The sequence below is a fragment of the Megascapheus bottae genome, chromosome 15 (assembly GCF_031878675.1).
Source record: "Megascapheus bottae isolate mThoBot1 chromosome 15, mThoBot2.hap1, whole genome shotgun sequence".
NCBI lineage: Eukaryota > Metazoa > Chordata > Mammalia > Rodentia > Geomyidae > Megascapheus > Megascapheus bottae.
The window spans coordinates 21,156,940-21,173,029 of NC_143523.1; the positions used below are offsets into that span (position 1 = coordinate 21,156,940).

Here is a 16,090-nt window from a genome sequence, read left to right on the forward strand (position 1 = left end):
GAACCCGGGTCTTCATGCATGCTAGGCAAGCACTTTAACCACTAGGCCAAACTCCAGGCCCGGAATTATGTCTTATTTAATTGTTAAAATTTTTATCTGCGGGAGTTCACCTCTGAAAATCACAACAAAAATTAATTAAGAAATGACAATATAATATATACATATTTTTCAGTATGAGGACTTTCACAGAACAAGAAGAAAAGGACAACTAGAACAGGTTTTTTTTTTACCACTTTATTTTTCTTTCTTTTTTTGGGGGGGGGGGAGGCAGTCCTGGAGCTTGAGCTCGGCCTGGGCACTGTACTTTAGGCTTTCTCGAGGCTAGTGCCCTACCACTTGAGCCACAGCACCACGTACGGCTTTTTCTTTGTATGTGGTAAGGAGGAATCAAGCCCCGGATTTCGTGCATGCTAGGTGGGCACTCTACCACTAGGCCACACTCCCAGCCCCTAGGACAGATTCTTAAACAAACAACATTCTTCTTACAATGTCCCTGATAATCAACACTCAAAAAACAAATCTGTACAAAACTTAGAACATAAAAAAGACCAAAGAGAACATTATTTTTTGAAGTCTTAGGACCTACTCTACATTTCTGTTCATAGCAAGCCTTCCTCACTAGCGGAGCTTAGAATTCCTAGTCCACCAGAGGTGAGTGACCCCCTTGTCACCCTTGCTTTGCCATGGGTGGCCCCAGGTCACTCGCTGTCGAACTTGATGGAATTGACCTGAACGGAGATGGAGCCTCCCCGGTAGCTGCCTCGCTTCTTCTTGGTTTTCTCATGCCGAAAGGATTTGCCTTTGGTGAACTTCAGAACCTGATTGGCTCGTTCCCCCCAGTCTCCAGCTGCACCTCGCTGGTAAGGAACAGTGCAGTTAACACACACAGGACAATGCCAGACAGGGTCTTGTTACTTTATCTTTTACTTCCCGCTCAAGACATCCTGAATCAACCCTGGCATCTCCAGCCACTCTCATATAACCAATGTCTTTCTTACCTTGGCATCAAATGAGTTGTCTGCCACTCGTGAATCCACCTCAATTTCCTCCTCCCTCACCCGTCGGAATGGTGAAGATGCCCTTTTTTCTCCCTAGAGAATGAAGTAGGAAATGAAAACAAAGTAGTTACATCTCTTCCCAATGACCTATCTGAGGTAGGTCTAGCCAAGGTGTCATGGTGAACCTCAGTTTTTCTTTTCTCCTCTGCCCTTCCTTTTTTTTTGGGGGGGGGGCCGACAACAGGGGTTGGTGGTACTCGGGAGGAGCTACTGTGATTGAACTCAGGACCTTGCACTTCATAGGCAGTTACTCTACCATTTCAGCATGCTCCAACTCCTCTATTTTTCTTTTGTTCTAAAGGCTAGCTCCTGAGAAAATGACATACTTTCTTCCTTTTTGGGAATGTGTTGGGAGTCTGGAGCTTAATCTTCTTGGCCTGAGGAGTCTCTGCATCCTTAGTTGCCTCATTCTGCTTCCGCTTCTTTCCTACAAAACAAAGCTAGACTGAGAAACCAGGCATGATGTTAAAGACCCATAGTACCGGCACTTGGTAGGCTGTGGAGAATCCAAAGCCTTCTAGGCTTCATACTGAGCCATTGCTTTTTTCTTTTCATCAGTTATGAGGCTTGACCTCTGGGCCTGGGCACTATCCAAGCTCTTCAGCTAAAGGCTAGCATTCTACTACCTGAGCCATAAGGCACTTCCTGTTTTCTGATAGTTAATTGTAGATAAGAGTCCCAAGGAAGCTGGGCATGGTGGCTCACACCTGTAATCTTCCTAGCTACTCAGGAGGCTGAGATCTGAGGATCAAGGCCCAAAGCCACCATAGGCACAAGAGAACTTGAGACTCTTATCTCCAATTAACCTTCAGAAAATGGGAAGTGGGACTTGGCTCAAGGAATAGGGTGGTAGCCTTAAACTGAAGAGCTCAGGGACAGTGTCCAGTGACATGACTGACCCGCCCCCCACAAAGGGAAAAAAAAAAGTTTCAAGGACTTTCATGCCTGAGTAGTTAGGGTTATAGCTAGTGGATCCTCCCACTCAGAAGGCTCAAATCTGAGGATCTTGGTTTGAAGCTGCCCCAGACAGTAAAGTCTGAGACTTCAACAAATGCTGGGTTGGGAATGTGGCTCAGTAGTTAGCACCAACCATGAATCAAAAAATCTTGAGAACTGAAGGCCTTGAATTTAAGTCTCATTGCATACACACGCTCGCACAATTTTCTGTTCGCCCACAGGAGCTGCCCAGGGGCGGGCCTCCTTTGCCTCGCTCATCCCATTCTAGTGTTTCATGACAAAACCAGACGACTAAGTGCTCAGAATACAGACCTGGCTTAGAAAGTGACAATGCTGCCTTCTTCTCTTCCTCCTCTTCCTCACTGTCCTTGCCTGCTTTTCCATTCTGAGCACTCACTGCTGGTGTGCCGTTGGCCTTGGGGGGTTGTGATTTTGGAGTGCCCTTGCTCTTGGGCTTCTCTTCTTCCTCCTCACTGGAATCATCAGAGGAAGAGCTGCTGCTCTCAGCAGCCACTTTCTTGGCAGGTGCTGGCTTAGTAGGGGCTGGCTTGGTAGAAGCTGGCTTGGCAGGGGTTCCACCTCCTGCTGCCTTCTTCCTAACTGGAGATTTAGGTGTCGCTTCTTCTTCACTGCTAGAGCTGTCTGATTCAGAGCTGCTGTCCCCACCACCTTGAGGAACTTGTTTGGCAGGCAGAGAGGATGCTGCTTTTGCAGTCACAGGCTTAGGGGTAGTCCCAGTCTTCTTTGTTTTCTCCTCCTCACTGGAGCTGCTCTCCTCCTCACTAGAGCTGCTATCAGCCTTTCGGGTCAGAGGCTTCTGGCTGGCAGGTTGCTTAGGAGCTGCAGCAGCTTTGCCTGCAGCTGGCTTGGCCGCAGCTGGCTTGGCCACAGCTGGCTTGGCCACAGCTGGCTTGGCCGCAGCTGGCTTGGCCGCAGCTGGCTTGGCCGCAGCTGGCTTGGCCACAGCTGGCTTGGGAGTACCAACTGGTTTACTTAAGGAATTCTTCGTGGTACTGACTGGCTTCCCAGGAGCTTCCTCCTCAGAGCTGTCAGAATCTAGACAGGAAGCGCAGAATAAACAGCTTCAGATTCATGGAAAACTTGAGCAGCTGCCCAAGGGAGAAAGTATTCCACTGCCCTGAGGGCCTGTTATGCATGCCTTACCTGAGCTGTCTGAAGAGCTTTCAGCTGCCTTCTTTGCAGGAGCTGGTTTAGCAACTGCTGCTTTGGTGGTGACGGCTTTAGCTGGAGGCTTCCTCTCTTCCTCAGAACTTGAATCTAGGGAGAATCTGTGGCATTACTCTGGGTCCAGAATCCCAACCCAACCAGGAGAGCCACAGTAAGAATACACAGACAACATACATTGATGCCTTAGCCCTGTTTTACCTAAGCCAAAAGCAGTGGAGGGATAGAAGACTTCTTTGTTATTCCTCACACCGTCCCCCAGATCAACATTTAGGGCAAAACTGCATGGAAACTGCAGCCTCGAGACTCACCAGACTCTTCACTGCTGTCTTCACTGCCTTCTACAGCTTGTTTCTGCTCCATGGCTTTCTTGGAAGGCTGAGTTCCCAAGGACTTCTTTGGTGGAGGAGCAGATGGTGGGGGAACTGAACTGTATGGACCTATTTAAAAGGAAAATATGGGGCCAGGAGTTTGGCTTAGTGGTACAGTGGTTGCCTAGCATGCATGAAGATTCAGGTTTGATTTCTGGATACCAGTGGTGCTGTGGCTCAAGTAGTAGAGCTCTAGCCTTGAGAAATCCCAAGGGCAGTGCTCAGGCCCTGAGTTCAAGCTCCAGGACTGGCAATAAGTAAATAAATAAATAATAAAAGGAAAAATACGGTCCTACACACACGCACACGCAATATGGCTCCTAACTGTAAACACAGCTACTCAGGAAGCTGAGTTCCTAGGATTCCAGTGGAAATCCAATCTGGACAGACAAATTTAAGAGAATATTCTCTAATTAATCACCAAAAAGCTAGAATTGAAAGTATGGCTCAAGTGATTGCCAGTTGTGATCAAAAAGCTAAGTGAGAGTGTGAGGTCCCGATTTCAAGCCACAGTAACAATTTCAAGCTCATGTGGTAGAGTGTTAACCTTGAGCAAAAGAAGGTCAAGGATAGCACTTAGGCCCTGGATTCAAGCCCCAGGATTGGCAAAAAAAAAAAAAAAAAAGAACATGATGAAGGTGACAATGTCACTTATTTATAAAGGTCATATGAAACATCAATTATTGCTTCCCCCTGCTCTTTTAGATTCCTCATGCTGCAAGAAGCTAGGTGTTACATCATGAGGACAAGCAAGCAGCTCTATTAAGAAAGGTCATGCAGCTCCACTCTCCATGTCCAATCACCTGGTTTTTTCTTCAAGGGTTTTGTCTGCTGCTCTTCCTCCTCACTAGAGGACTCTTCACTACTGGAACTCTCCTGGGCAGGGGTGATATTTGCTTTCCCTGGGGTCTTGGTCACTACTTGCTTTTTAGGTCCAGTCTGCATTTGATAGAAAGTAGACTATCAACAGAAAATGGTAATCTAGACAATCCTGCTAGAGAATGGAAATATATACATAGTTTCTATTGCAGACAGAGGTTATAGCTCAGACCTTGGAGACTGTTACTGTCTTCTCCTCCTCTGAGTCATCACTACTACTGCTGCTGCTGCTGCTGCTGCTACTGCTGCTGCTGCTGGCTGCTTTGCCATTGGCTACCTTAGGTGCTGTTTGAGCAGGCAGACCTATGAAAAAAGAAAGAGGGTAGGGCCAGGCACAGTGGTTCACGTCTATAATCCTAGCTACTCAGGAAGCTGAGATCTGAGCATGGAAGCTCAAAGCCAGCCTGGATCTTAAAGAGCAGAATATTCTTATCTCCAATTAATCACTAGAAAATGAAAAGTGGTGTTGTGGCTCCTAGGGTAGGGCAGTAGTCTAGAGCTGAAGAGCTCAGGGACAACGTCCAGGCCCAGAGTTAAAACCCCATGATGCCTCCTCCCACCACCCCACCAAAAAAGAAACAGGGTAAGTAGAAGACCATGAAAAAAAATCTTATGAGCACAGAACTTGAATCTACCCATTCAACTAAAAAACAACCCATAATGGAGAATACCATGGCTGATTAGAATAAAAGATGAGTTTTCTATCCAAATATAACTATCTAAAAACAATACAAATCATTTAAATACCCCCATCCCAGGTCTTTCTCATAAAACCCTACTCACAGAAGAATAGAATAATTCATAAATCAAATCACAATTAAAGAAGGAAACCCAAATCCTCAATTGTCCTACGGAATGAACATGGAATTTGCAGCACTTTGGAGATACAGATAACGGCACTGTGAGTTTGAGACAAGCTTGATTGGGCAAAGTTGGTAAGACCTTATCTTAGCAACAACCTAAGCACAGTGCCAGTGGCTCAGTCCTACAATCCTAGCTACTCAGGAGGTTAAGATCTGAGGATCAAGGTTCAAAGCCAAACTGGTCACTAAAGTCCCCAAGCCTCTTGCCTCCAATTAACCACCAGAAAACCGTAAGTGGGGCTGTGGCTCAAGTAGTAGAGCACTAGCCTTGAGCTGAAGAACTCAGGGACAGCGCCCAGGCCAGTTGAAGCCCCATGACCCAGGCCAGTTGAAGCCCCATGACCCACAAAATAATAATAATGTAAAGAGGGGGGAGGGAGAGGGAGAGGGAGAGGGAGAGAGACTGATCTCCAATTAACCACAAAGAAAGCCAAAAGTGAAGCTGTGGCTCCAGTGGTAGAGCACTAGCCTTGAGCAAAAAAAAGCTCAGGGATAGCACCTAGGCCCCTAAGTTCAAGCACACCCCTCCCCCACAAAAGCAGAGAATATAAAAACCCCAGTTTAAGTACTAGTACCAGCACCAAAGGAGGGGGAGAGGGAATAAAGAGATCAATCTGAGATACAACTAAAAAGCAAAAAACGGGGGCTGAGATTTTGGCCTAGTGGTAGAGTACTTGCCTAGCATGCACAAAGACCCGGGTTCAATTCCTCAGTACCATATACATAGAAAAAAAAAAGCCGGAAGTGGTGCTGAGGCTCAAGTGGTAGAGCTCTAGTCTTGAGAAAGTCCAAGGACAGTGCTCAGGCCCCGAGCTCAAGCCCAGGACTGACCAAAAAAAAAAAGGAAGTTTTTTTTTTTTTTTCCCCCCCAGCCCTAACTTGAACTCAGGGCCTGAGCACTATCCTTGGGCTTTCTCAAGGCTAGAGCTCTACCACTTGAGTCACAGAATCACTTCCAGCTTTTTTCTATGTATGTGGTTCCAAGGAATCCAAGTTCAAGCCCCAGAACTGGCACATGCACAGGATCGCATGCATGCATACACAGAAAAAGAACACCTCGTAATTTTTAGGCTGGGTATGAGTCTATACACCTGTAATCTATAAATTCAAGGTTAGCCTAGGCTACACAGCAATATCCAATCTCAAAAATGTTATTTTCACTTGTTACAATGACCATTTTTCTTATCTATATGCATAATCTTGTCACTTATCGAAAGTTTTCCTTAAAAAAAAAATAAATAAAACAAAAAAAAAAATCCCACTTAGTTCAATAAGCAATATAATTTCATCCTAGTGCCTAATGACCAAGTTAAGCAGCAGTCCAAAAGTAATATGGTACTAATCTATCCTCTGGAAGTCAGAAATACCTGGTTTGGCTGGAGATTTAGGCTGAGCTTTTGCTGTCTTAGGTGTTGTCTTTGGCTTCTGGTTCTTTGGGGCCTCATCCTCTGAACTTGAGTCAGAATCAGACTCAGAGCTCTGAGCCTTCTTAGGAGGAGCTTTAGCTGCCTTGGCTTGAGGTTTAACTCCCTTCTGTTTAAAACAAATAAAAAAAAATTAAAACAACAAGAAAAGAAATGGAATCAGCATGAGTTTCCAGATAATCAAACATTATTCTGGGCTCCTTATCTTCTTTTTATTTTTTGTCAGTGCCGGGACTTGAACTCAAGGCCTGAGCACTGTCCCTGGGCTTTTTCAAGGCTAGAGCTATACCACCTGAGCCACAGCATCACTTCTGGCTTTTTCTATGTATGTAGTACCAAAGAATCGAACCTGTGTTTTTGTGCATGCTAGGCAAGCACTCTTACCACTAGACCAAATTCCCAGTCCTATTTTTTTTGTTTTGTTTTGCCAGTCCTGGGGTTGGGCTTGGGGCCTGAGCACTGTCCTTTTATGTGGTACCAAGGAATCGAACCTGGGTCTTTGTGCATGCTAGGCAAGCACTCTACCACTAGGCCAAACTCGCAGCCCCCTATTTTCTTTCTTCCCTTTTTTTTTTTTTTCCAATCCCAGCGCTTCAACTCAGGGCATGGGGCACTGTTCCTGAGCTTCTTTTGCTCAAGGTTAGCACTCTACCACTTGAGCCATAGTACCACTTCCAGCTTTTGTGGTGCCAAGGAATTGAACCCAGGGCCTCTTTGTGTATGCTAAATGAGCACTCTATCACTAGGCCACACTTTCAGCCATGTGATTTTTATTTTTCTGGTTGCACTGGGGTTTGAACTCATGGCCTGCCTGTTGCTAAGCAGGGTCTATACCACATAAGCCACTTTACATCTCTGCTCCTTGTATTCTCTCTCTCTTTTTTTTGTCGGTTATTGGGCTTGGACTCTGCCTGGGTGCTGTCCCTGAGCTCTTCTGCTCAAGGCTACCACCCTACCCTTGAGCCAAGCCCCATTTCCCATTTTCTAAAGGTAAATTAGAGATAAGAGTCTCATGATCTTTAGTAGCTGGGCTGGCTTTGAACCTTGATCCTCAGATCTCAGCCTATTGAGTAACTAGAATTACAGGCATGAGCCACTGGGCCGGGCCCCGCTCCTTGTATTCTTTAGGGGCCCTGTGGAGCATTACAGGTGATGGAAACCCAAGTCGGGCAAACCACAAATTTCTGTTACCTCCTGAAAACTCCTAAGTTTTATTCCCCATAACTGAAGAGCTACCATTACCCCTAAACCATAAGCTATAGTACAACTTTAGATTTCTTCCTTTCCAAACCTTAAGTAGCCACCTTTCTCCCCCAAACTACAAACCTGGACAGGCTTTTTCTTGTTATCCTCCTCTTCTTCATCACTAGATTCTTCACTGCTGCTGCTTTCTGAAGCTTTGGCCACAGCCTTTGCAGGATGCTGAGGCAGACTAGCTTGCTTAGTAGGTACAGCTGAACAAAAGCACAATTCCCAGTAAGAATCAAGCATGGTGCTTATGGCTGTGATCCTAACTGCTCAGTAGATTGAGATCTAAGAGTACTTCAAAGCCAACCCCAGAAGCAAAGTGAGATTTTCTGTCTGCTGGTCCTAGGGCTTAAACTCAGGGCCTGGGGTCTATCCCTGAGCCTCCCTCTGTGCTTAAAACTAGTGATCTACTACTCGAGCCACAGTGCCACTTACAGTACTTTTCTAAGTAGTTTACTGGAGATAGAAATTCAAGGACGCTCTTGTCAGGGCTGGCTTTGAGCCACAATCCCGAGATCCTCAGCCTCCTGAATAGCTAGGATTACAGGGATGAGTCATGCATCCAGCAAGTCTGTGAGACTCTTTCTCCAAATCAATCAGCAAATAACTGCAAGTCGAGGAGTAGCTGAAAAGTGGTAGAGAACCAGCCATGACAAAAAAGTTAAAGGAAAGTGTCCTGGCCCTGAGTTCAAAAACCCTAGCACTAGAATTTAAAAAATAAAAGGTTCAAGTTCATACCTGAATTCTAGCTACTTGGGAGGCTGGGATTTCAGGATAATGGCTCAAAGCCAGCCCAGGCATGAAAGTCCATGAGACTCTTATCTCCAATTAATCTTAAGAAAACTGGAAGTGGTGCTGTAGCTCAAACTGGTAGAGCACTAGCCTTGAGCTAAGATCAGAGACAGTGCCTAGGCCCAGAGCTTAAATCTCACAACCTACAAAAAAAACAAACGATCCAGGCAGGTAGTATAATCCTATCCAGGTCACCATATCCTCTTGCCCTCCCTTACCAGCTTTCTTAGGTGGAGAGCCTTGGGCTTTATCCTCCTCCTCGTCCTCCTCGCTGCTGTCTTCACTGCTATCACTGGATGAGGTCTTCTTAGCCTTTTTAGTCACTGGCCCATTTGTCTGTAACTTCCGCTTTGGGGCATTGGCAGACCTGCTGATGTAGATTAGACTAACTTCTGGGGAACTGGGACTTTCTCAAACCAAGGAACACAGCCCAGCCCACCTAGGGGAAGAAAAGAGCCCAAGTGGGCAAGGGGAGACTTACTTGAGCCAGAAGCTATAAATGTCCATGAGGGAAGAAGCATTGGCATCCTGCTGCGTCTGCAGAAAAGAAGGGGGTTGGGGGACAGACAGACGGTTAATCTTTCATTAATTGTGACCGACCTGCTATAATCCTACTATACTCCTACTTTTGTGTGTGTGTGCCAGTGGGCTTGAACTCAAGGTCCTTGGGCTCTCTGTCCCTGAGCTTCCTTTGCTCAAGGCTAGCACTCTACCACTTGAGCCACAGCTCTACTCTGGCCCCCCCTTTTTTTTGTAATTTAGTGAAAATATTATAATAGTCTCACAGACTTTCCTGGCCTGGTGACTTTGAACCACAATCCTCAGATCTCAGCCTCCCTAAGTAGGTAGTATTACAACTGTGAGGCACAGATACCCAGTTAAACCTACAAAATTTGGAATGAATGTTTTGTCTTTCTAAAACTTTTCCTATGTGTATAAATTAGGAAATACATTCTACTTATGTGTCTTATCAGTCTATAAAACCAAAAATCAGGATATTGTAGTTGGTGACAATATCTTTCAGCCTCTAATCTTACTTAGCAAGAGCCTTTTGGTTAGTTGTGGGTCGTGGGTCTGGGTGCCTGTCCCTGTGCTCTTCAGCTCAAGGCTACCGCCCTACCCCTTGAGCCAGAGTACCACTTCTAGTTTTCTGATGGTTAACTGGAGATATGAATCTCATGGACTTAAGTGCATGGGCTGGCTTTGAACCATGATCCTCAAATCTCAGCTTCCTGAGTAGCTAGGATTACAGGTGTGAGCCACCATGCCCGGCACAATTGCATGTTTAGCCTGTTATCTCCACACTGCATTAATAGTTATTCTTATTAATAATTTTTTTGTGGGTCATAGGGTTTGAACTCAGGACCTGGGTGCTGTCCCTGAGCTCTTTTGCTCAAGGCCAATGCTCTACCACTTTAAGTCACAGCAAAAAGATCCTTTCTTTTACTACAGCAATACATTATCTAAGAAACCAATCTTATGCTGAAACAAGGGCACAAAATAATGACAATACAGAGAATAATGTTTGCTGCAGTATGACCATATTACTAGAAACATCAAAACCAGAACCAGGGCCGGGAATTTGGCCTAGTGGTTAAAGTGCTTGCCTAGCATGCACGAAGACCTGGGTTCGATTCCTTGGTACCACATATATAGAAAAAGCCGGAAGTGGTGCTGAGGCTCAAGTGGTAGAGTTCTAGCCTTGAGAAAGTCCAAGGACAGTGCTCAGGCCCTGAGCTCAAGCCCAGGACTGGCAAAAAAACAAAACAAAACAAAAAAAAACAGACCCAATTCTGCAAACTATTATGTAATAAAAGTGAGGTCTGGTTGGAATGTACTCTAAACATGAAATCTAATAATGAAATCCTTATATAAGTACTGCTAGTTTATTTATGCCAGTTAGTTATGCCAGCTAGTCATGCTAGCTAGTTAGAAAGCTAAGATTTTAAGACCATGGTCGAAGTCAGCCAGAGTGAAAAGTCTAGGATTCTTATCTCAAATTAATCACCAAGAGATGGTGTGGTAGAATGTCAGCTGTTAGCAAAAAAGGTATGGGAGAGTACCCTGGCCTTGAGTTCAAGCTGGAGTATTGGTACACTCCTACAAACACAAATTTCCAGCTGGATGCCAGTGACTCATACTTGTAATCCTAGCAACTCAGGAGGCTGAGATCTGAGATTCACAATTAAAAGATACGCCAGGGGGTAGGAGTTTGGCCTAGTGGTAGAGTGCTTGCCTAGCATGCACGACGACCGGGTTCAATTCTGTGGTACCACATACATAGAAAAGCCAGAAAAAGTGGTGTTGTGGCTCAATGAGTAGAGCACTATCCTTGGAAAACCCAAGGATTGTGCTCAGTCCCCAGACTGGCAAAAAAAAAAACCCAAAAACAAACAAACAAGCAACAACAATTACAAACAAAAGGCTGGAAGTAGAGCTGTGGCTCCAGTGGTAGAGTATTAGCCTTGAACTTAAGAGCTCAGGGATGGCCTTCAGGCCGAGTTCAAGCCCCACAACCATCAAAACAATAACAACAAAAAAAAACACAGGCCCCAAGTTCAAGACTCCAGGACTGGCAAATAAAGCTAGGTGGGCTGGGAGTTTGGCCTAGTAGTAGAGCGCTTGCCTAGCATGCACGAAGATTCCTCAGCAGCATATATATATAGAAAAGCCAGAAGTGGTGTTGTAGCTCAAGTGGCAGAGTGCTAGCCTTGAGGAAAAAGCCCAAGGACAGTGCTCAGGCCTTGAGTTCAAGCCCCAGGACTGTAAAAATAAACAAATAAAAAACTGGGCACTCAGTGATTATATAAAGAGATTCCCTTCTTAAATACTTGTTAAACTTGACATTTGAAATATGATGTAAAAATCAGTGTTTAGGGCCCCAGAGCTTAGCCTAGTGGTAGAGTGCTTGCCTAGCATGCAGAAAGACCCAGGTTCGATTCCTCAGTAACCACATACATAAAAAAAAAAAGCTGGAAGTGGTGCTGAGGCTCAAGTGGTGGAGCTGTAACCTTGAAAAAGTCCAAGGACAGTGCTAAGGCCCTGAGCTCAAGCCCAGGACAGGCCAAAAAAAAAAAAAAAATCAATGTTAATTAATTCTTTAATAAAAAAAAACATAAGAGGGGGTATCAATGTGTGAGAATACATCTGCTACCTGATGCACATAACTGTAACCCCTCTATACATTATCCCAACAATTAAAAAAAAAAAAGCTGGGCACTGGCTCATGTGTATAATCCTAGCTACTCAGGAGGCTGAGATGTGAAAATCATGGTTCAAAGCCAGCCTGGGAAGGAAAGCACTCTATCACTAGGCCAAACTCCCAGCCTTTAATAAGCTTTTTAATAAAGCTATGTTAAAGTGGACCTGTGGATCAAGTGTTAAGGCACTAGGTGTGAACAAAAGCTCAGGGACAGCACCATGGCCCAGAGTTCAAGCTCTAGGACTAGCATGCACTTGTATGCACACACGCACATACCCACAAAACCCAAAACTGTTATATATACAGAAAAAGCTGCTTTCTGGAATAAGGTACAGTGGCACATATCTACAATCTCAGCTACTTGGCTGAGATAAGAGGATCAAAAGTTTCAACTTAGTGTGGGAAACATATCAAATTCTTAAGCTGAGGAACAGAGGTGGGGGCTGAAGCTAGGACTGTGACTTTAATAGCAGCCTAGTCTACACAGCACAAAACACAGTCTCAAATGAATTTAAAAAAATGAAATAAAAGAAAAGGAAGTGACACCGTGGCTCAAGTGGTATAGTGCTAGTCTTGAGCTGAAGAGCTCAGGAATAGCACCCAGACCCAGAGTTCAGGGGCCAAGGGGTGCGGTAGGGGGGGTTAAGGGAAGGAGGGCTTAGAATCACATGAGTATCCCAGAGTGACTTTAAACTCAATCCTCCCAAATACTGAGATCACAGGCACGTGCTACCCAGAGTACAGACATGAATATACCTCAACCAGCTAGTACAACGGGGAAATGAATCTCTCAAACAGGTCTCCTCATTAAATGGAGATAACACAAGTCACTAAATAACACATGGAAAGATAAGTGTCTGAAAACAGCATCCAGCTCCAGTAACTACACCACCTAGCTCTACATACACAAGGGTGTGTGTGTGTGTGTGTGTGTGTGTGTGTGTGTGTGTATCCTGGTGCATAAACTCTGGCCCACGGTCCCTGGCTTTGTGCTCAAGGCTAGTGTGCTATCACTTTATCCACAACTCTATTGCAGCCTTCTTGGAGGTTAATTGCAGGTTAGTGTCCCAGACTTCCTCACTCTGGCTGGCTTGAACTCAGGTCCTCTTATCTCAGCCTCCAGAGTAGTTAGGATTACAGCAAGAGTCACCAAAGCCCAGACAAGATTAGCCCTTGTCTCATAAAATCAAAGAATCTAAACTCTGAAGTATCCACTTCTTGCAATCTCTTTAGCATTCAAATCAAAACATATCCAGTGAGAAAGCAGTTAAGGAGCTGGATGTGCAGCTAAAGTGATAGATGGTCATCCCTGAGTGACAGGGAGGGGCTATGAGTTGAGCCCGAGGACCAGCACCAAAAAGGGGGAAAGTGTTAAAACTGAAAATGGTGTTGTACCCTTGATAACCTTAGCTGAGGGAGAAGAACCATTAGTTTGGACACATATGGAGAATTTATGTTTTGGGGGTTTGGGTTGTTTTGTTTTGTTTCTTGCCAGTCCCAAGGCTTGAATTGGGCTTGCGTGCTGCCCCTGAGTTTCTTTTGCTCAAGGCCACCACTCTACCACTTGAGCCACACCACCACTTCTGGCTTTTTCTGTGTATTTGGTACTGAGGAATCAAATCAAGGGCTTCATGCGCACTGTCACTAAGCCACATTCCTAGCCCTGGAGACTGTATGTTTTTAAAAACAAACAAACAAACAGTAGTGGTATGAGATCACATGGCAGGCTATCCCAAGTTAAAACCTTTAGGCGGCTCGCTGGATCCTCTCCTTGTACAGCCTCATTCTAATACAAAGAACAAATCTACCATTTCAGCCGTGCTATTAACCCTGACAAAACCTACCACTCAACACACTCTCACTTATATTACCACCTATGTCTGACTGCCTTTCTTGTAATGTAGATAACAGACTTTATGTTTTCTTGGTCATTTTGCTCTTAGAAGTGTTTGGAACATCCTAAACTGCCATAACTAAAGTAACAGTGGCCTGTCACTCATCCCAGGGTTTCTGGGATCCAGAACAAAGCACCACTGGGAATGCTGCTTTATGTATTCTTGCCCCTCACCGCACACTGCCAGCATGTGATCCGAGCCACGCGGGTACCATGCTGCCACCACTGTAGGGTTCAGTCCAAGAAAACAAGTCAGGTCCGGTGGGTGAAGAGGCGCCGCGGCCCCAGACTTTGATCATCCCGGATAGTCATCCCGATAGTTTAGAACAACGGGCCCCGTAGACCTTAGGCCGGCCAACCCCAAGGCTTTACCCGGATACCGAAGTATCAGGACCTGAGGCCTTACCATCCCAGCCCACACACCAATCCCAAGACTTACAGCGCCTGTCGCTTTGGCGAACTTATTTGCCACTTCCGAGAGTTGGTTATCACGTAGAAAGCCGAGTACAAGGGGATACAGATCGCTGGGAACCACGCGGCGCAAGCCGGCGTCCGCCATGCTCCCGGCAACACGCGTCACTACCGTCCCGGACGCAGCACGACACGGGAAGTAGGTCACACTCGCGTAGCGGAAGGGGCGGGCTTTCCGCGCTCCCCTTGGAGACGAGGTTTGAGCGGAGCAGGCAGCCCTTTAAAGTCCCACACGCCTTGCCAGCCATACTGGCAAGGGCGGAGCCCAGCCGCCGCCTCTTTGCGGAGGCGGAGCGCTGACGTCAATCCTCACGTCACCGCCGTGGCGGGAAAACTTGTGACGCCCAGCGCGTCTTTGTTAGAAACACGTTTATTTTCTGTTGTTTTTTGGTGCTGGTCCTGGAGCTTGGAGTCAGGTCCTGGGCGCCGTCCCGGAGAATTTCTGCTCAAGGCAGTGCTCTACCATTTTGAAACAAAGTTCCACGTCCAGCTTTTTTTTTTGGTCGTTAATTGGAGATAAGTCTCAGACTATCCTGCCTGGGCTGACTTTGAATCTTGGTGCCCAGATCTCAGCCTCCTAAGTAGCTAGAATTACAGCATGAGCCACTGGCTTTAGAAAGTTTTTGCAAGGGTCGGGAGCATAGCCAAGTGATGTTCACCTAGCATGCACGAAGCCCTGGGCTCGATTCCTTGGTACCACTTACACAGAAAAAACAAGCTTAAGGACAATGTCGAGGCCCAAAGTTCAAACCCCAGAACTGGCAACTGGCAAAAACAAATACTAAAATTGCCACCTGTCAAGGTGGGTCAGGGCTGATTCACAAGCTGCAGCTGGTAATGCCTTTTTTTTTTTTTTTTTAACAGTTCTGGGGCTTGAACGCCAGGCCTCAGCACTGTCCTTGGGCTTTCTCAAGGCTAGAGCTCTACCACTTGAGCTACAGCACCACTTCTGGCTCTATCTATGTGGTACCAAAGAATTGAATAGTGGCTCACGCCTTTAATCCTAGCTACTCAAGAGGCTGAGATCTGAGGATCAAGGTTCAAATCCAGCGGGCACAAAAGGACCTGTGGCTTTTATCTCCAATTAACTAAACTCTAGAAAACAGGAAGTGGGGCTTGGCTCAAGGGTAGGGTGGTAGCCCTGAGTTGAAGAGCTCAGAGACACCCTTCAGGCCGAAAGAATTGCACCTGAGGAATTCTTACCACAGGCCAAACTCCCACCCAGTAATAGCTTTTTATCTGTGGTGGTTCTGGGGTTTATGTTTCAAAGCCAACCCAGAAAGAAGAATCCCAAAGATTATCTCCATTTAGACATCATAAAAACCGAATGGGATGGTAGAGCACTGGCTTTGAGCAAATGAACTCAGGATTCAGGACCTGAGATCAAGCTCAAAATTCTGGGATTCGTTTTTTTCTTTTCTTTTTTTGGTCGGTTGTGGGACTTAACTCTGGGCCTGGGCACAGTCCCTTAGCTCTTCAGCTCAAGGCTATCATCCTACCCCTTGAGCTACAGGTCCACTTCTGGTTTTTGAGTAGTTAATTGAAGAGTCTCATGGACTTTAGTGCCTGGGCTGGCTTTAAACTTTAATCCTCAGATCTCAGCCTCCTGAGTAACTAGGATTATAGGCAAGAGCCACTGGGCCAGGCTAAGAATCCCTTTAACCTTTAATATTTCTTATTAATGTTCCTCTAAGCCAAAAAGAAAAGAATTCCTTTAACCCTACTACTTAATACTTCCTACTAATG

The 16,090-nt window shown here is 45.7% G+C and overlaps 1 protein-coding gene across 3 annotated transcripts; it reads right to left on the reverse strand.

Annotated features, from left to right (window-relative positions):
• Positions 1-257: 257 nt before the first annotated feature.
• On the reverse strand, positions 258-14,452 carry Nolc1 (nucleolar and coiled-body phosphoprotein 1). 3 transcript variants are annotated; one of them, XM_090346027.1, is made up of 14 exons: positions 14,313-14,452; positions 9,259-9,314; positions 8,996-9,147; positions 8,064-8,191; positions 6,681-6,846; positions 4,623-4,753; positions 4,375-4,510; positions 3,512-3,640; positions 3,180-3,293; positions 2,919-3,071; positions 2,328-2,873; positions 1,385-1,485; positions 999-1,091; positions 258-857 (listed from the first exon to the last, which is right to left on the reverse strand). In XM_090346027.1, exons 1-14 carry the CDS (start codon positions 14,430-14,432, stop codon positions 699-701), a joined length of 2,184 nt encoding a protein of 727 aa, XP_090202153.1. In that variant the 5' UTR covers positions 14,433-14,452; the 3' UTR covers positions 258-698. The 3 variants fall into 3 exon arrangements, with proteins under 3 accessions (XP_090202153.1, XP_090202152.1, XP_090202151.1); XM_090346026.1 differs by having other exon boundaries at positions 2,328-3,071; positions 8,996-9,144; XM_090346025.1 differs by having other exon boundaries at positions 2,328-3,071.
• Between the last annotated feature and the right edge of the window lie 1,638 nt (positions 14,453-16,090).

Coding starts and splice junctions, on each gene's coding strand:
- Nolc1 (XM_090346025.1), bottom strand. CDS start 14,432: ATGGCGGACGCCGGCTTGCGCCGCGTGGTTCCCAGCGATCTGTATCCC. Junction 9,315..14,312: donor TCGCCAAAGCGACAGGCGCT/GTAAGTCTTGGG, acceptor TCTTTTCTGCAG/ACGCAGCAGGATGCCAATGC. Junction 6,847..8,063: donor ACAAGAAAAAGCCTGTCCAG/GTTTGTAGTTTG, acceptor TGTTTTAAACAG/AAGGGAGTTAAACCTCAAGC.